This window comes from Balearica regulorum, chromosome 1, assembly GCF_011004875.1.
Source record: "Balearica regulorum gibbericeps isolate bBalReg1 chromosome 1, bBalReg1.pri, whole genome shotgun sequence".
Lineage (NCBI taxonomy): Eukaryota > Metazoa > Chordata > Aves > Gruiformes > Gruidae > Balearica > Balearica regulorum.
The window spans coordinates 7,770,832-7,790,655 of NC_046184.1; the positions used below are offsets into that span (position 1 = coordinate 7,770,832).

Here is a 19,824-nt window from a genome sequence, read left to right on the forward strand (position 1 = left end):
GTTTTGCTCAGCCACTTCCGGCGGCGGCGGTGGCGGTCGGGGTCGTCATGGACATCCTGAAGCGGGAGATCAGCCGGAAGCGGCAGCAGCTGGAGGAGAAGGAGCTCGTGGGGGTAAGGGCGGCCGGGATGCGGCCCGGGAGCCGCCCGAGGTGGGGGACCGAGGCCCAGGAGGCCTTCCGGGATGGGGGCCCGGGTGGAGGGCGGAGGGAACGGCCTAAGGTGGAGGCTCGGGGCGGGGGTGAGGCGGGAGCGGCCCGGGCCGGGGCCGGGGGGAGGAAGCGAGCTGGGAAAGGGATTGGGGTAAGGGGATCCGGAGCTGCCCAGCGTGCCGTTTGGGAGTGCGAGGAACGGCCCAGGATGAGGTTTGTGGGAGGGCCGGGAGCGGCCAGGGTTCGGGGCCTGGGGAAGAGGCGGCGGAGTGGCCCGGAATGGGATGAGGGGACGGGGTCAGGAGGGTTCGGGGTTGGGGGACCAGAGAGTTGGGCGCGCAGAAGCAGCCTGGCTTCAGGGCCTCGCCGTGTGCCTTTGCCTTTCGGAGCTGGTTGTAGTTATTTCAGGCACTGAGAGATGAGAAGAATCTGTTCCACCTTTTGTGAACGATTTTCCTCACCACTGCTGCCTTCTGTTCACAGCAGTGGCAGGGTCGCAGAGATGTGTGTGTGTGCGCTGAATGTGTTAGCTTAAAAACACACAGAGTAAAGCAGAGCACTTTTATGGGGGTCTGAGTTTAGGTTTTGGCGTTAGTGGTTGAAGTAGGGAGCTGTAGTCGGAGGCTGCTGTAGGTCAGGCAGCAAAGTATGAAGACAGATGTAATAGTCCGTATTAATCAAGGGAAATGGTTCAGCGTGACCACAGTTGCCAGCTTATCAAGGTCTTATCAAGCACATTTCTACATAGGTGCACCAAGCAAGCTTACAAAATACTCTGTACAAAGCTGATTTCTCCTGCCTCCTTGATTTAGTGTAAAATGACATGTTTTATTTAAACAACATTCCTGTACTCCAACCGGGGCCTCGTGCACGTTTGAAACAAAGCTTTATGCTAAGGAGTACCATGGCCTGACATGACAGAGAATGTGTTTTTTTTAAAGCGATGGTGACCACATTGTACTTTTAAGTCTGCTTATACATATGTGCTGCAAAGTCACTCTATATTGCTGATTTTCAGAGGTGCTTCCAACTAGTTCCTCCTTTTACATGACAATGTAGCCATCTCTATGAAAGGATGTAGCTGAATTCACCGAATCAAGTAAGGAAGTTTGAGCCATTTTTGCCCAACTATGCAAAACTAAACCGTTAACAGTCTTCGTCTTTTTTAGGGAAATAAGAAATATTTCAAACGCAGTGAGTTAGCTAAAAAAGAAGAGGAGGCCTACTTTCAGAGATGTGGCTACAAGGTATGGTAATTGTTCTTCCAGGAATTTGTGTGTTTACTTTGAAGTCTACATTTTAATTACCAACAGTATAAATGTTGTTAATGATCATTGTTGTTCTTTGTTCAATCTGTTAATGTTATACATTAGCCTGTAAATGAGAAGCCACCTGGAGAGGTATGAGATTCCAAAACAATTTTCAATGCAGGAAAAGATATGCATGATATACAGCTACTTAAGTTTGTGTTATGGTTTGGCTTTTATTTATTTTATTTATTTTTTCGTGGAAAGCATGAAGTGGCTTGGGATTAAAGCTTGTCTTCCTTTCTTTTTAAATTGTGCTGTTAGGCATGAACACTGGATCTGATATAGCCACCTTCCCCCACCCTTATCAGAAAAAAAAAAAAAGGACACATTCGGATAATTTTATCCATTCAGATAATTTTCACGGTCTTGTCAAAATGTCCAAAAGAAATCAGTATAGTGTGGACGCATATTAAAAAGATCTGCCAACTTTCAAACTGTATATATTTGTATTTGGTTTTTTGGCCATCAGCCATCCAGCATTGAAAGAGTGCAACAACAGCATTTGTTTTCTTGCTGGCAAAAATATGAGAAAACAATTGGTAACCTAGGGCACATTTTGAAACAAATGAGTGATCTGGAAGGCTTTATCTGCCTTGTAATGATGTCAGGGCAATAGTTTACCAAGATGGAAAGAATGTTGTTTTCCTTTACAAGTGTGTGCGTCTGCCTGCCGGGCTGATTGTACGTGTACATGAGGGGGTTTGCATTCCCTTGTGGAAGATAGAGGCTCATAATCTTGTTTGCTGTTACTGGGCACAAATAGGGGCTTTGTTTTCAGCTGAACTTTACCCAGTTAGTGACTTATTCTGAAACCTTGATCTATTAGAATATTTGAACATTAATGCCAAAACGGTTCTCAGAACACGCAGCATATAGTCATGAGAAAGTGTTCTGTGAATCCAGTCGCTCTTCCAAGTGGAAATGACTACATGATGCTTTTTGAGCATCAGCTTGAATTCCTCAGAACCTCACATGGAGGTTAAAATGGAGTTATCTGTGCTGCTGCAGCACCAGTTTGGGTTTGAAATGTCACCCTGAAAACGGCTTTAAAATAAGTTGCTTCATTAAATTTAGTACCTTATTAGAGCCTCCCAGATTTCTGCATTTGATCTTTACTGTATTAATGAGATGTAGCATATAGACTGATTTCTTTTTAAATTCAGGTGCTTTTTTTGCTTTGCTTAGACTTAGTAAGTTCTAATAATTTGACTTGCTTGAAGAAAGCATTGAAACAAAAATAACTGTGGTAAAGATACCGCTTGTAACTTGGTGTCCAGCTGACAGAACGGATCAAATCTTTTCCCCCAATGCTGCTGTCTCTTTATGATTTCAAGAATGTTTGTAAGTTACAATTTGTACGTATCCTTCTGCCATGGGAGTGTATTTTTTTATATTTATGCACTTCTTCCATATTTTCTGTCCCCTGTCAATTCCCCCTTTCCTGCATCGATAGAAGTTTTATTTTTCCCCTCCCTTGATGTGTTAAGCATTGATTTGATTGTCCTTCCCTTGCTTGTTCCAAACACCTGTGGTTGTAGGATTGATGTCTGTGCTTGCTAGTATAGCTTTGAATATAGATTTGTGGCTGAATCTTATAGCTGGAGCCACAGAGGTGGATCCTTACAGCCGTATGGAGCCATACTGACACCAGAGTGCAAGACTGGCACATTGGCCTGAAAGAATAGAAAACCTTCTTTAAAAAAATCTGTCTAGTACATTCATCAAACTGATCAACCCGAATACAGACTGGAAATGACAGTGTACTGCCATGCATGGAGAATGCTACAGGGTGCTATAGGATTAAGTGAAGCATTTCCCTTTTGGCAAGAACGAAAGGGAAATAAATTCTAATAAGGAGTCTAGGAAAAAACAAGATGTGAGTAAGTACTGGAAATGTTGCCTTATTATAGGAATATTACCAACAGCAATCTGCTTATGCTGTCAGAAGCGTGAAATTTGAGCTTATAAAGAGAACTGTAGTTACATGACTGCTGTCTCAAAGTTACTTTGATCAAAGAGTTGGTTTGCATTATTAAAATATTTGAGAAATGAAGAAGGAAAGGTCTGTTTGATTCAGGGACCTTCTTTTAGATTAAGTAGAGTTGTTAATGAGATCCCATCCCTATGAAGAGTGGAGGTGCCTTTTTTTTTCCTAACCCGCAAGAAACTATGGCAAGCTCGTTAGAAAGATGTGTTACCTTAAACAAGCACCTCTTAAACCCAATAGAAACCATGGGTCACTGCTAATGGCACTCAGCTCGCTGAAGCTGTAGGTAATAAACATTTTAAGCTGATACTGCCACCGAAAGAAGCAGCCCCGCTCTCCCTGTCCTGAGATTTTCATTTCTGCCCTTATGTCGATGCATGTGCTACGACTGGTGAGCTGGATGAGGAGGTAAAGTGAAGTGGGCTGGGAAGAATACCTTTCTTTGTGTTTGCCAGATTATTTTCTGTTTGAATCATTTCCCCCATCTGGTTCATCACATAGCAATTCAAATGCTTTTGCATGGGTAAGGAGGATAGAGCAGGGGCAGGAATCAACAGGCAGAGGGTGGATTTGCTATTTTTGGCACCAGTGCTGACATCTGCCTGCTAAAGTGCCAAACTTTAGCAATTGTCCTTTCTATTTGCTATAGAGACTGCTTCCTGCAACCTGCAGAAGTGTTAGTTAAATCCTGATACTTTTTAAAGCTTTTATTGTTCTGTGACATTCAATTATACACAATAAAAACTATGAAACTCAAGGTTGAGTTGTCATATTAAAATCTGTGTTCCAGAGTTCTGCATTTTCACGTTGCTATCAGTATATGGGTTTATTTCCATCAGCACATTAGTAATTGTCTGTTGAATGTAGGTACAGGAGCAAGAAGAGGAGGAGAAACCACTGACTTCATCAAATCCAGTGCTGGAGCTTGAACTGGCAGAAGAGAAGTTGCCAATGACCCTTTCTAGACAGGAGGTAAAATCAATCGTCATGACCAGACTTTTCAGTTTACAGCAAATGCATCTGAAACTTCTTGCTAGGGCTGCTTTTTCTAGTGAAGTGTACTTTTTATGGCAGTTTGTATTAAATACTAAGCCTCCATTTTTAGTCAACGATGATGAGGCTTTGGGCAACGTGGTCTAGTGGAGGGTGTCCCTGCCCGCAGCAGGGGGGTTGGAACTAGATGATCTTTAAGGTCCCTTCCAACCCAAACCAGTCTGTGATTCTGTCATCTTCATTCATCAAGGATCTGCTGTCCGACTGAATGCATAAGGAGGTACAGATGGATAGAGCCTCTGTCATGTGGATTTGCACAGATGATGTTTTACAGCTCTTTCAGATGACTTCTAGAATAGTACCCTGAATATCAGTATAATACTTGATACTTGGATAATACTGAAGATGGCATGCTGGTTTTCCCCAAGATTTTTTCCCCCAGGTTCTTTTCTTTGTAGCTCATTGGTCTGAACCCAAATTTAGAAACTAAGTTTTGGAAGTTCACCTTGATTTCTAGGAGAAAAAGTCCTGAAGTCAGAGCAGGTGGTCTGTTCTTTGACCTTTCTAAGGATAAAAATACCTATATGAATGTGAGTTCACAAACGGATCTATACCCCAAAGCAGAAGAGAAACAAGAAATTCAGAAGTACAGAATAAATTCTAATCTTGGAAATACTGAAATTTACAGCTGAGATCATCCAGGGATGTCACATGTCACAGAAGCACAGACTGGTAGGGGTTGGAAGGGACCTCTGGAGATCATCTAGTCCAACTCCCTTGCTAGAGTAGGATCACCTAGAGCAGATTACACAGGATCGTGTACAGGCTAGTTTTTAATATCTCCAGAGAAGGAGACTCCACAACTTCTCTGGGCAGCCTGTTCTGGTGCTCTGTCACCCTCAAAGTGAAGTTTTTCCTCATACTGAGATGGAACTTGCAGTGTTCCAGTTTGTGCCTGTTGCTGCTTGTCCTGTCACTGGGCACCACTGAGAAGAGTCTGGCCCCTTCTTCTAGACGTCCACCCTTAAGATATTTATAAGTGTTGATGAGATTCCCCTCTCAGTCTTCTCTTCTCCAGACTAAACAGACCCAGCTCTCTCAGCCTTTCTTTATATGAGAGATGTCCCCTTAATTTTGCAAGATGCTTACTGTTTTTTACAGGAGTATACCACGGTATATCGCAGTATGAGCTATTGGTTTCATGTTTGGTTTGAGGTTTGGTCTGTATGTCCTGTGTAGTGCGCGCTGTCTCACTGCTGTTGATCTGCTTGGGTGCACATGTCGGTCAAGGTTTAGATGTTGCTGTGCCAGCATTCCATCCACCCTTGGTTTTGTGATATATTTACGAGTCAAATGCTTGCCAACGTACAGCAAGACACTTGAACTGAATAAACGAATTCATATCTGAATTCATTTAGTTTCTTGTTGTCCAGCCAGTCTATTGGTACGATGAAGTGGTGGCATGAAATGAACTGTAAGCCCTTCTCTTGATCACCAAAGTGTTGCGTGGTGATTCATATATCAATAAGCCTATTGCTTGATACACTAAATAATTAATGGTAGGTATAAAGAAATTTAGAAGCAATGCATGAGATAAGGAACTGGGAGAATAAAGTTCAGTTTCTAGCTCAGTCCATGACTTTGCAAATCAGCCGCGGGAGGATATTATACCTCTGTTATTTCTAGTTTTAAAGTAACTAACACATTAGATTATGCGACTTTAATATTAGCCAAATGCTTAAGGATGAGAATTTTCAGCAAATCATCTTGCAGATGTGCTGGGACAACCTGCAGCCTAGTTAGGGAGTATTTTTATTGCCCTGGACAAGTAGGTGCGTGAGATTATCGTCAAGTTCCTTTGTGATTTTGAAAACGGTTTTGAAGCTCGGCCAGAGGGATGTTTTTGTGTATTTGTTTAAAAAAGTCAGAGCAGGAAGAAGTTAGGCTATGCCAAACAGCTTGGGATTTTATGCAAAATTTAGATTGGTAATATTTGGAATGACCTTTCACTGAAATACTGTGGGAATTTTATATTTAGATTGTCAAGTATCTGGAACATTTTTCTACTGCTTAAAATATTGCCATTTCCTCTCCAGTCCAGCTCAGCTTGTTATTCTAAGCAAAGTAAATAAATCTGTCGTTCTGGACTTTATTTTGCTTCCTTTACGAGTTTGCGTAAGGGAATGCTCTGATTCCTTTCAGGTTATCAGGAGGTTACGAGAGAGAGGTGAGCCAATCAGACTGTTTGGAGAAACAGATTATGATGCATTTCAACGTCTGAGGAAGATAGAAATTCTTGCACCTGAAGTGAACAAGGTAAGAGTGGCTAGCTATTAGTTACTTATTTGTAGTGACATAACCAATGAGGAACCCTGTAAAAATTACAGAAAACAGGTTTCAGTAACTGTTAATTTTCAGGAGAGAGGGGTAGTACAGAGCAAAGAGAAATACCTGCTCCACCTCATTTATTGCCTGAGAAAGTATGTTCAATGTCATAGCTTTGTACACAACTAAAATTCCTTACGCTGGACAGTTCAGCCCTGGACCCTTTTCAGTTGAAAAAGAGGCCTTCAGGTGGCAGTAATCCCCCAGCCTGTGCTCTTACCTGCTTTTTAACCAGCAGAGAAGACAGTCATTCACTGTTAAAACTAGCCTGTGTCTGTGATTATATGTGTTTCTGAGAAGGTACAGGTAAGTTGGAAGAGGACTGCATTCTGTCTTTCTGCTATGGAAATGATTTGTTCAAATCCCTTGATTCCAGAGCTATAACTTGTTAGGTAAACTTCATTTTCACACACACCCCCCCTGCCAAGTAGCCATCAGGTCAAAAAATGACTAAAAGATATATCATAGTTAACTGATTTATTCCTTTTACCTTGAGAATTGGTCTGTTGAGGAGATGCGATTGGGGTTTGTTTTGCTGGTAACCAAAATTTGCCATCCAGCTAAGGGAGTGACAGTTTGGATTTTCTTCCCTAATTAGTGGCAAACTAAATTATTTGAAACTTCTTTGATGGAAAAGGAAAGCCTTTACCTGTTCAAGTCTTTTAAAAAAAGATAAACAGATCTGAAAGTTTTAAAAAAAAATGCTGTCAGTGAAAGCTTCCCCCTAGTGACATCAACGACTGTAGTAGGAGTATTAGGACATAACTAGGATTGTGTTGGATTTTTTTCACAGTCACTCCTGTTGCTATGTGTTGCTTAAAATGTGAGTAGTCGCTATAACCAGTTTGGTGTTCAGACATTTTTAGACTACTAAATGATTAATAGAAACACTCCAGACAGTCAAGTATGATGATGGAAGAGGGGAAATAACTATATATTCCCAGTGGAGCAGCTGAATTTATCTTAGGGTAAGAAATGTCATACTCCTTTACAGAGCTTTATAATTTATGTCTCAAGATAAGAATGCAAGTCCTCTAACTGTGACTAAGCCGAGTTTCTTACTCTGTTTAAAAGCAGCTCTTAACTACAGCATCAGTTTGAAACCCTGTATGTATTATTTTTATCACCTATTCTAGAGCAGGGGATTTTAAACGCTTATATATATAAAACATTCTGCTATATTTAAATCATTGATAATAAGGGGAAGACATAAATTTTTTATGTGATAGTACTGAAGGAGTGTTACCTACCTTATTTACAGGCTTTTTCGGGACAGATGTGAAGACTCTAGAGCTGATGATAGTTATGATGTATTTTCTGTTTGTTTTGGGGTGGTTCAGTGCATTCCTTGAAGAAAATGTCTGGAAGAAACTCCTAGAAGTTGATTCAATGCTCCATGCTTTTCTGGTGAAAATATGGTAAAAAGTCTTGTTCGTAGGTGTGAACATTGCAAAAGTTCATGCATCTTCTTTTTGTTAAGTGCTGAAGTGATCCAGAAACTGTTCTTTGAATTCAGTTTCAGTTCAGACAACAAAGCTAGTCCTTTATGCATGTTTTTACAGAATTGGGCTTTTCTGAAACAGAGGTTGGATACTCACTGTGACAGAACTGAATTGCTTTTATTTAGTTGGGTTTTTCTTTGTAAATGCGTCATTTCTTATCTTTTCCAGGGTCTGAGAAATGACCTGAAGGCTGCTTTGGATAAGATTGACCAGCAGTACCTGAATGAAATTGTAGGCGGCCAAGAAGCAGGAGATGATGACTCACAGAATGACTTGAAAGTCCATGAAGAGAATACTACTATTGAAGAACTGGAGGTATGTGATGGGTAGACTTTAATTAAAGGATTTTAGATGTAGTATATCATTCTTATTACATTGTTGTGAGAAAACTTTGTCTAAACCATCCCGAAGCTATCTTGTTTCCAACATCGTTCTGAAAAGTCGTTAAATATGTTTTGTTAGGAAATTTAGGTTTCTAAGCCATGAGTTGCACCATGGGTGCCTACGGTGGACATGTGAAGACTCAAGTGGTCTTTGTTTACAACACCTCACCCAAAAGAGGGCGGGAGTTACCTGCAAGGAAAGAGATACAGTTAGGATTCCCTCTGCAGGGGTTTTGGAAGTAGGGAATTTAATAAAAATACATTACCTGGTTGTAAATTCTAAAGCCTTTCCAATGAGGGTAATAAGCTTAGTACTGATGAATTTTCTTTATACAAGAAAGATGGAGTCTAAAAAATAGACACACAAAAGGAATGTTTGATATTAAATCAGCCAGGGCAAAAAAAAGTGGACATCAGAAGTAGGCAGATCACAGGAAATGTCAGAAGTGCAGAGATGACGTGTCCCAGAAACTTTAGTGCAAATGACTGCTATGTTCTGAAAGAATACCACAGTGTTTGTGTGAGTGGAGACTGAACGCCATGAAACGCGTTCAGCACCTGGGGTATGGTTTAGGGTATGGTTTTGAAAGGCGCATTAACTTGAGCTGAAGACTTTCGCTCTTAATCTTCAAAACTCTTTGCAGAAGCTAATCTTCATATCATCCTTCCAAAAATGTGTTTAAGAAATATTCTGATTTATAACTTAAAAGCTTAAATTAATAAATTATTATTAGGAAATAGCCTTTGGCTTTCTTTTGTTAGAGGTTTTGGTACAGAATAGTTGTAGTACCAGAATGGATAACAGTTGTAATGGGGCTGCAGTTACCGATCTGTTAGTTCTCAAAATAGCCCCTTTTTGAGGTATTAGGGCAGGCTTGATTTGAGCCATGAAAGTAATTTTTTGTCTCAAAAGTTTGAAAACACTGCAGTCTTAATTTTATGCTACTTTAACTGGATTCCCTTGAGTGTAAAGGCTTACAGTGAATTTGGTTCCAAATCTAAAAGATTTTTTTAAATAAAACTCACTTTGGAAATGTGAGGATAATGGAAATAGATTATAAATCCAACTATACCTACTGGAAAATATTTCTTAAAATATTGTTACTATTAACAGTTTTGAGGTTTTGGCAGGAAGCTAGAGAATTGGAGCATACTGTTGGGATTTTTTGGTGAGTTTTGAGTTTTTTCCCTGATTTGTTCCCTCAATTTCACAGTTACAATTAAGTGAAATGGTAAAAAGCCACAGTACATCAGAGGATTGAAATAGCTTAACAAAATAATTAGGTTAATTGATGGCTTTTGGGATCTCAAAAATGCAATACACCCACAGTTCCCCTTAATACAGTGCTGTCAGCTGCTAATTATGCCAATAATTTAGTAGTTAATGAATGAAAAATTACTGTTGCATCGACATTTCAGAAATGATCGTATTTGCTTTTTGACTTAAATGGTTTTAATAGATTAATGAATCTCAGTAACATATATAGTTGTTCAGTCCGTTTCCTAATGAGTGTTTTGTATTACTGGTGGAGTTTATTACAGATCACGATGCAGTGAATCGTGCTCTGCTGCAGTGGTGGCGGCAGCAAACTTCTCAACAATGTGGAAATAATTGCCTTTTTTCCTCCTGTTCCAGGCTTTGGGAGAATCCTTAGGACGGGGTGATGATCACTATGATATGGACATCATAACGAAGTTCTTGAAGGTAACAAACTCTGGTTTAGTAGATTAATTACTTTGTAGCCTGTGTCATATCTTCTACTGTCACACAGATACATTTGATGAATAGAAGGGCTGCTTCCAGTTGCTTGGAGAGAAAAACTTGCACATTATGCTTAAGGTGTGGGGTGGTTGGGTTTTGTTGGGTTTTGGGGTTTTTTTTTGTTAATGCTTGGCACTCCACAGCCTCGGTTAGTCACAGTAGTGTCTTCTGCTAGACCTGGGAAAGAGCTATTGAGAGAGCAGCTTTCTTCAAAATCTGGTTCTACTTTTCCAGACAAAATCAATATGGTTTTGATTTCCATATGATAATTGAGGCAGTTGTATGTAGTTGCTTCTATGTACAGCTATGGCATTAAAAACTTCCGCAGAGTCCCTGCCTCCCTTCCCCGGGAACAGTGCAAGCTGAAAGGAAATGCCAAAATGCCACCTGGTACTGTTAGGTGAAATAAGAGAATTTTAAAGGAAGTCCAGTGGCTCTGCTGAGGAAACAGGTTCAAGTGGATGGTAGAAAATAATTTCCTTGTTTCTTGGCAAGAAGCCTGCATTGCCTCTCATTTGAGTCAGCTGGTCCCTGTATAACTATTGTGATGAATGGAAGTCACAGCAAGAGTCGAAGCTTTCGTTTGTGCGTGCCAGATGCTTTGGTATTTTAGTATAGTTTGTCTGGGCAGTCAGACAAAGAAAGCTCAAAAATGGTTTTCTAGGTGGAGTGAAGGTATGTTTGACATATTTGCCTTCCATTGTGCTGAATTTTCACTGTGATCTTTACTCTTCCTTAGGCTCCTTCGCAAAAGTTACCCTGAAACATCATTATTCTACTTAGATTTTTGCTCTTATACGTACCCCTCCTCCCTCCCAGCACTCATAGCTGCATTGTTGTTTCCTTGTACATGCCTTTTCATACGTGCTCCTCCCTCACCCACGTGGTTTTACGATAGGAGAATTGTTCATATCCTGCCTTGCCTATCCCTCTGAAAGAGACTTGTCTATTTAATTCAGATTTCTCCAAAAAACTCATTTTGCCATGGTGGCTTAAACCACACTCTCCCCGTGTATTTTGCCGAGGTAGTCACTAGATGGCACTATGACACAATTTTGCTTGTTCTTTGTACAGTTTCTTCTTGGAGTTTGGGCTAAGGAGCTGAATGCCAGAGAAGACTACGTGAAACGGGGAGTACAGGGAAAGCTGAACAGCGCTACTCAAAAGCAGACAGAATCATACCTCAGGCCACTCTTCAGAAAACTTCGGAAAAGGGTGAATCGCTTTTAAATGTCACTGTTCTCTAAGACTTTAACTTCTGCTTTCCGAGTACCCAGTGGTTAGTGCCCTTTCCTAAAGTAATGTGTTCTTCACTGAAGAAGAGAGGATAAGTGAGTTGGTCAGGGTTTCTGTATCCAGAGATATCAAGATCTGTATCTTGATCAGTGAATTCTTCTGCCTACTCACTGCTTTTCCAGGTGTTGCTTTACGTATCACCTGTTCATTGGGTTGCAAATGTGATAGAGAATGGGGATTTTATTTTGCACTTCCCCACTAGCTACTAGGTGTAACCACTTAACCTCTCTTGCTTCAGTTCCTTCATCTAAATAACAAAGACATTTTCCTTTGTTAAAGTCCTCAAGCTAGGGTAGGTGCTAAACATTGCGTAAATGCTGAGTAGGATGATTTTCCTGACCTGCTGTTCTGAAGTAAAGATGTGTTGTGTTTTGTTTTGTTTTTTTCTTCTCCTGTAGACACTTCCTGCAGACATCAAAGAATCGATAACAGATATTATTAAATTCATGTTGCAAAGAGAATATGTGAAGGTATGTTTGTTTGCACTCTTCCGGCACGTTCAGACTGTCTGGTTCTAATAGATTGAGTTTGTTACTTCAACATTCTCATTTTTTTGCATTTTGAAGATATATAGCTGGAAATATGCACAACGTATATTCAAACAAAATGAAAAAAGGCTACTAAAGGTTAGGCTCTGGATCATGTTTGATCCACAGCCTGTCAGAAGATCTTTTGAGGTTGGGGAAACTGCAGAGCTTTGCAAGCACAAAGAGAATTTTTCTCAGAGATGGTTACATTAAGTCGCTGAGGAATCCTGAATGGGTAACCTGATATTGTAAGGTTAAATGAAGGCATTGAATTATTAGTAATAGGGTCTTGATTAATTAATTAGGAATTAATTGAGGTGAACTGAGTTATTGAATATGAGATGCGGTCCCTTCCTTTGGCTATGCTAATGTTAGCTGGCGTGGTAAGGTTGAGATAAGTTAATGAAAAGTTTTATGGACAAAGTCTGCCTGCTGGAGGAGGCAGAAGTACTTTGGTACACAAGATCAAAGGCAGCATTAGGTTTTGTTTGTAGCTGCCTTCAGAAGTGGAACTCAGATACCAATAGCATTTGCTTAAGCAGCTTGTGTATGCAGAAGAAATTGAGCTGTGTTGTGCCTTTAAATTTCTCATATTTCATATTATTCTTGTGAGACTTGGGATAATTTGTCAAGTAAGCAAGCAAACCTCCTTTCGTTATTGAAAAAACTTTAGATGGCCTAAGGCAAGTTTAATCCAAGTCATTTGAAAGCAGAACTGAAAGTGCGGGATGTATGATAGTGGGGTTTTGTTTGGGGCTTTTTTTTTTTTCTTTTGGTTGTCCTACTGCTTTCTTAGGTGAAATGCTCAAAAGATTTAAATTTTGAAATCCAACATGTGACAGTAGGTAAATGCCAGAATGCAAGTTGTCCACTCAACCTTAATTAACCCAGTTGTGACAGTCCTGGAAAGGTCTTTAATTGCATACTCAGGTACTATGTTTCATCACAAACCCATATTTAAGTTAGTAAGTAGGTATTTAACTAAGATTCTGCCTCATGTAGGTGAAGATAAAGTCATGTCCCTTCTTCAGGTTTACTCTCAGCTCCGTCTCCAACCCCCGCCTTGTTCATTATTCATGTCCCAGTTTGCTCAGTGCCAAATGGGAAGAAACTGCAGCCACTGGTCATGACTACTACTTGTTATTTTCTGGTCTGTAAATGAGAGTTGATAAATGAACTCTTTATCAGCGAGTCTTGTAGCTGCTCGCTAACAGTGGAGGAGTGTCCTGCTCCGCATCCTTCTTGATGCTGTTTCTGTAATTGCATATATATGGCTGTCCCCCTCACTTCCTAGTTCTCAACTGTCATTTTTTAAGCCCTGTACTTCTCTCTTCCTTTTTCCCTTTCTTTTTATTAATTTTCCCTTAAAGTTTTATCCCTGTTCTTCCCCAGGGATGTTGTCTGCTACAGCTTTACCTTAAGAACGGGATCTGCTATCTTGATTGGCACCTTTCAAATTAATTTACTGCTGCTCCTGCTCTGTTCATAAACATTGTTACAAATGTGCTTATTTAACTCAGTTTTGTGGAGAGCTGGTTCTCAGCCCCTTTGGAAGCTAGCTGTGCTCCACAAGAGCTGTCAGGCTCCAGTGCACTGCTGTGTACCAGGTGACCTCAGTTCTGCACACACAACATCAACCTGCAGTGGGCTGCACTTAGAGACAGGTTCCCTGGTCTAGTCTTCACCCGAAATGACAAGGGTTGTAAAGGTGATTACAGCAGAAAAGCTTATGGGAACCTGAGAAGGCAGAGTTGAAAATAGTCCCAGTAAACTTTAGTCTTAATCAATATTAGACTGCCTTATCCAGTGCTTTCTTTCACTGGGTAAAGTCCATGGTCCTTGTTTCCCTCATAGTTCAGCAAAAACTTGAATTGTGTTAGGAATATGTGTTGTAAAATTGGTTAATATCGTGCAATGAAACCTGATTCAGAGAGACTGGAATATGTGTTGTTGCTATATCCGGCAATGCAACAGTGCTCAGCTTTCTGATGCTCTTTCTGTTTTGCTAAGAGTATATGTGCTGTATTTTTTCAGGCGAACGATGCCTACCTTCAGATGGCTATTGGAAATGCTCCCTGGCCTATTGGCGTCACTATGGTTGGCATCCATGCTCGAACAGGTCGTGAAAAGATTTTCTCCAAGCACGTAGCCCATGTTCTCAATGATGAAACTCAGAGGAAATATATACAGGTAATGTTAGCTTTGGAAATCCCAACAGATTCGTGTTTGAAGTTAGGGGATATTTGAGAAATACTAGTTTCAGGTGATGTGGTAAGAAGGTCCTAGAAATGGAGAGTAGCCTTAGTTTAGGTCAAACATGACATCCATTTAATAGGTAGCTCATCCTGGACCTGAAGGCTCTTCAATGCTGGGCTAGGAATGGCATCTACTGGGTTTTTCTGCGTCTTAATTATTGTGATCCTATATGAACGCTGAAGTCGCTGTGAAGACATGCTTTATTCTTCTGAATTCCTTTCCTGCTTAACTCATGGTTTGAACATCATGGATGGAACTTAACACCATGAAATACAGTCCTTCTGTCTATTTCTGCAACTAGATAAATGCATTCATTTTTCAGACATGCCTTTCTAACAGTGTGGGCTCAAAATTCCAGGTTAAGTTACTCCTGTCGTAGAGGAACTCATTCATACTCATGTTGTGAACTTCTTTTGCTTGTGGAATTAGTAGCAGTGGTGTTTTTCTTGTCTGAGGAAACAAGTCTCCTCTCCTTGTACGGCTAAATGTATTTGCCTCTTGCCAGTTGCAGTTTCATTGAGATAAAAGCCTTCTGGCTTAACTCTAAAGCCTCCAGTGCAGCATCATGGAACTCAGAGGTTCTGGCAGGGGAGGTTTACATAAATGTCTTCCTGCTGCGGCAGGACTCCCATTGCTTTTCAGCTTCTGCAGATGTCTGCAAGCAGATTGCTTGCAAAATGCAACTTCCCCTTCTATCTTGAGTCTCTTTGTATTGGGGCTACAAGTATAAACTTTGGTTTCTCTTCGACTGTAGTTTTTAATATCATGACCTGAGAAAGTATCATTCTGAAGCTGCAGACACAGCCAACAAATTAAATTCAAGCAATTGGCATGTAGATTATACGTCTTCTGAGACTTATTCCAGTTAGTGTCAGACTTAGACTTATAGACTGGTTTGGGTTGGATGGGACCTCAAAGCCCATCTAGTCCCAACCCCCTCCCATGGGCAGGGACACCCTCCACTAGACCAGGTTGCCCAAAGCCCCTTCAACCTGGCCTTCAACACTTCCAGGGAGCCAGGGGCAGCCACAACTTCTCTGGGCAACCTGTGCCAGTGTCTCACCACTCTAAAAGTAAAGAATTTCTTCCTAATACCTAATCTAAATCTCCCCTCCTTCAGCTTAAGGCCGTTCCCCCTTGTCCTGTCACTCCCTGCCCTTGTAAACAGTCCCTCTCCAGCTTTCCTGTAGCCCCTTTAGGTACTGGCAGGCTGCTATCAGGTCTCCCTGGAGCCTTCTCTTCTCCAGGCTGAACAACCCCAACTCTCTCAGCCTGTCCTCATAGGAGAGGTGCTCCAGCCCTCTGATCATCTTTGTGGCCTCCTCTGGACTCTCTCCAACAGCTCCATGTCCTTCTTGTACTGGGGCCCCCAGAGCTGGATGCAGTACTCCAGGTGGGGTCTCCTGAAAGCAGAGTAGAGGGGCAGAATTCCCTCCCTCGACCTGCTGGTCACACTTCTTGTGATGCAGCCCAGGACACAGTTGGCTTTCTGAGCTGTGAGCACACATTGCCGGGTCGTGTTGAGCTTACTGTCCACCAGTACCCTCAAGTCCTTCTCCTCAGGGCTGCTTTCAATCCGTTCTTCACCCAGCCTGTAGTTGTGCTTGGGAATATTTAATGGATGAAATAGCTTTATGTTAAACTAATTTTGTTGTTAGGCTATGTTAAAAAAAGGCATTTGGACTCTGAAGGAAGATTGTTGTGGGCCTCAGCATGGCAATAATGCTTCTTTAGTTTCGGCGAATAACTGGCTGGCTGTCCATTTGCCACTCTCCTAGCAGAAGGATCTCTACTCTGTAGTGTTGCTTGATCTCTCTTAGCATACCTTGTGGAAGATACAATGTATATGAATTCCCTGGTTTGTCCCTTCTCTGCTTTTGGGGTTACATCTGTTGGTCAAGGAAATCTTCGTCTCCATCTTCCCACTGTGAATTTCATATTGGTGCTTCTGAATTACACAACTTACTGAAGCGCCAAGACAAAGTTGGCTTTAAACATGTATATTCTCCATTGGTTTTAAATACCAGGACTCGTTTAGCTAGTCTGGTTCAAACTGGAGCATGGAAGATTATCTGTGCTCTCAGCAGTTACATCCAGCTAACCTGTTTCTGATTTACACGGAACCTGAGATTGTCATCCTAAACATGGAGTCATTCTGGCGCTAGGACAAGCCTGCATTGAAAAGGCCAAAGCATCCTCTGTTGAATCATTTTTCCCTTTAGTGAGGAGCTGTCTTCCATGATGAGTGTCTAATGAGAGGCATACGACTCTCTCATCTTGGAGTACCATGTCACTGCTAAATTACGCTACCACCGCAGCAATTCTCTTTCTTCTTTGTTAGATTTTTCTGCATGACTTGAAAGAAAATAATCACAGGGTTTGTGTCGTGTTGTTTTTTGGCAATCGATGCCTTGAAAGAACTGAAGAGACAAGTCCACATTCTGCCTTTCTTCTTGATTACTTCTTCACTTTGCCTCCATGGTGTAGGTCAGGTGCGGTACCACCATGGGGGAGGAAGGACATTTCTCCTCCTGAGAAACTGTTTCTTCTCGTAGCCGTGCAGCTTGTTTTGGTGTCAGAAATTGCTTTTTGCTCTGTAGAGTTACTTTTAATACTCGGGTTTCTTTTAAATATCTTTTCTTGTGATAGTATCGTTTTCTCCTGTGGTGGTAAAGAGGGACTAAAGCATTACTGTGATCCTTCACTATCAATCTATCATGAGGGACTGAAGCTGTAGTCTCTTCAGTTATGCCACAGACTCCTGTAATATTGGAGATAACTTTGCAGGCAGAAAGATTCAAAAAACAACCCCAAAATAGCAGCCGTTCGTCTTGAATTCTTCTTGTTAAGCTTAAAAATACTGTAGACTATTAAGTTTGTTTGACAGCTGCAGTTTTATTACAGAATTGTCCTTGTTTCATTAATTCCTAGGGGCTGAAGAGGCTCATGACCATTTGCCAGAAGCACTTCCCAACAGACCCATCGAAATGCGTGGAGTACAATGCGTTATGAGGCTCCGCGGTGTCCAAGGCGTGACTCAAATTTTGATCTCCAAGAGCCAGAGAGGAGTGAAGAGATGGAGTTTGTGCTTTAACACCAACAGGAACCTAGGGTGGGCTTTGTGAAAAAGCAAAAAGCAGCAGATTTTCTCCACCTTCCTTTTTATAAGCCCCATTTATGCAGATTTCTTTTTAAATCTATGCTTTACGCTGAACACATCCAATATACAGTGGGAGGCGGGGGGGGGGGTTGAAGGGAGTAGGACCAGGACGATGGCCAGGGGACAGTGAACACGACCCTTGTTTTTATTTCAATTCATTATTCCAGGAACTGTACAGACTGACCTGTTTCCCATATCTTAGAGCTTTAGACGAGACTCAGCCCTGCAAGGAGCATATGTGGAGTTTTTTGGCTGCTTTCCCATTGGAGACTCATGTGGGGAGATGATTAGAGGGAAGCAGTTGAATCTGAATCTTGGTTATTTCTGTAAATATGAAGACTTTAAATGGCTAATCTTTCATGTGGTATTTATCAGGAGGAGGAAAAAAAAAAGTTTCTATATTTCTCAGCTGAAAAATACAGCCAGCCTCAGTGCAAAGAGGTTTTGATCTTGAATGCATCTGATTTGGCTTTTTTTTTTTTTTTTAACTAATGACATTTTTAATATAAACCTTCTGGGCTTGAGGGAAGTAATCTTACGGCTCTTGAGGCTTTCAAATCCCATTTTTATACATCTGGGGAAAATTTCAGTCTGCTGGGCATTACAGAGAAAATAATTAAGACCTCCCATGACCACGTACAGTATTTCTGCCAGCCACAGATTTTTACCATTGTGCATCTTGACCAGGAATGGTGAAGAAACTCACAGAAACACTGATGTCAAATTCTGCATAAACAGTGAAATATCGAAACTTTGTTAGTGGTGCAGGCTGACAGTTTTAGGCTGAAATCATGCGGGTTTTTTAATTGCAGGAAGAGCAGTACCCCTGCAGCAGTATTACCATGTCCTTCTCTTAAGGACGTGTTTTGGGTTTGTGTGGAAAGGTTTTGGGGGGTGGGGGGACACGACTACAGAAGTGGCTTCTGTGAGAAGAAGCTGCCAGAAGCTTCCCCTGTGTCTGACAGAGCCAATGCCAGCCGGCTCCAAGATGGACCTGCCACTGGCCAAGGCTGAGCCCATCAGCAGCAGTGGCAGCACCTCTGGGATAACAGAGTTGAGAAGGGGAAAAAACCACCAGGAGCAGTTGCAGCCAGAGAGAGGAGTGAGAAGATGTAAGAAACTCTGCAGACACCAAGGTCAGTGCAGAAGGAGGGGCAGGAGGTGCTCCAGGCACTAGAGCAGACATTCCCCTGCAGCCCCTGGAGAAGACCATGGTGAGGCAGGCTGTCCCCCTGCAGCCCATGGAGGTCCATGGTGGAGCAGAGATTCCACCTGCAGCCCCTGGAGGACCCCACGCTGGAGCAGGTGGATGCCCGAAGGAGGCTGTGACCCCATGGGAAGCCCACGCTGGAGCAAGCTCCTGGCAGGACCTGTGGCCCCATGGAGAGAGGAGCCCACGCCAGAGCAGGTTTGCTGGTAGGACTTGTGACCCCGTGGGGGACCCACGCTGGAGCAGTCTGCTCCTGAAGGTCTGCACCCCATGGAAAGGACCCACGCTGGAGCAGTTGGTGAAGAACTGCAGCCCCTGGGAAGGGCTCAGGTTGGAGAAGTTGGTGGAGGACTGTCTCCCGTTGGGAGGGACCTCAGGCTGGAGCAGGGGCAGAGTGTGAGTCCTCCTCCCCCTGAGGAGGAAGGAGCAGCAGAGACAAGGTGTGATGAACTGACCACAACCCCCATTCCCCGTCCCCCTGTGCTGCTGGGGGGGAGGAGGGAGAGAAATGGGGAGTGAAGCTGGGCCAAGGAAGAAGGGAGGGGTGGGGGGAGGTGTGTTAAGATTTGGGTTTATTTCTCATTGCTCTGCTCTGATTTGATTGGGGCAATTAGTTTAATTTATTACCAAGTCAAGTCTGTTTTGCCCGTGATGATAACTGGTGAGTGATCTCTCCCTGTCCTTATCTCGACCCACGAGCTTTGTGTTTTGTTTCCTGTCCCCTGCCCAGCTGAGGAGGGCAGTGACAGCGGCTTTGGGGGGTACCTGTTGTCCAGCCAGGGTCAGCCCACCACAGGTCTTTCTAGGACTTGGAGTGAAGCTCCAGACAAACAGTTGATCACTGAGGGGCTGCTAACAACCGCTGCATGGGAGAACTGCGACCTCCGCTCTGGCCCTGCAGG

General features: G+C 42.3%; 1 protein-coding gene across 3 annotated transcripts; it reads left to right on the top strand.

Annotated features, from left to right (window-relative positions):
• PRPF18 (pre-mRNA processing factor 18) lies at positions 1-18,167 on the top strand. 3 transcript variants are annotated; one of them, XM_075768357.1, is made up of 11 exons: positions 2-113; positions 1,321-1,398; positions 1,525-1,551; positions 4,316-4,420; positions 6,644-6,757; positions 8,497-8,643; positions 10,348-10,416; positions 11,548-11,688; positions 12,168-12,239; positions 14,331-14,486; positions 17,484-18,167. In XM_075768357.1, exons 1-11 carry the CDS (start codon positions 48-50, stop codon positions 17,562-17,564), a joined length of 1,056 nt encoding a protein of 351 aa, XP_075624472.1. In that variant the 5' UTR covers positions 2-47; the 3' UTR covers positions 17,565-18,167. The 3 variants fall into 3 exon arrangements, with proteins under 3 accessions (XP_075624546.1, XP_075624472.1, XP_075624625.1); XM_075768431.1 differs by lacking the exon at positions 1,525-1,551 and having other exon boundaries at positions 1-113; XM_075768510.1 differs by lacking the exon at positions 1,525-1,551 and having other exon boundaries at positions 19-113; positions 1,305-1,398.
• The last annotated feature ends 1,657 nt before the right edge of the window (positions 18,168-19,824 follow it).

Excerpts from the sequence above, each read along its gene's own strand:
- PRPF18 (XM_075768357.1), top strand. The coding sequence starts at position 48 with ATGGACATCCTGAAGCGGGAGATCAGCCGGAAGCGGCAGCAGCTGGAG. Across the intron at positions 8,644-10,347 it reads CTACTATTGAAGAACTGGAG|GCTTTGGGAGAATCCTTAGG; the intron begins GTATGTGATGGG and ends CTCCTGTTCCAG. Across the intron at positions 11,689-12,167 it reads TCAGAAAACTTCGGAAAAGG|ACACTTCCTGCAGACATCAA; the intron begins GTGAATCGCTTT and ends CTTCTCCTGTAG.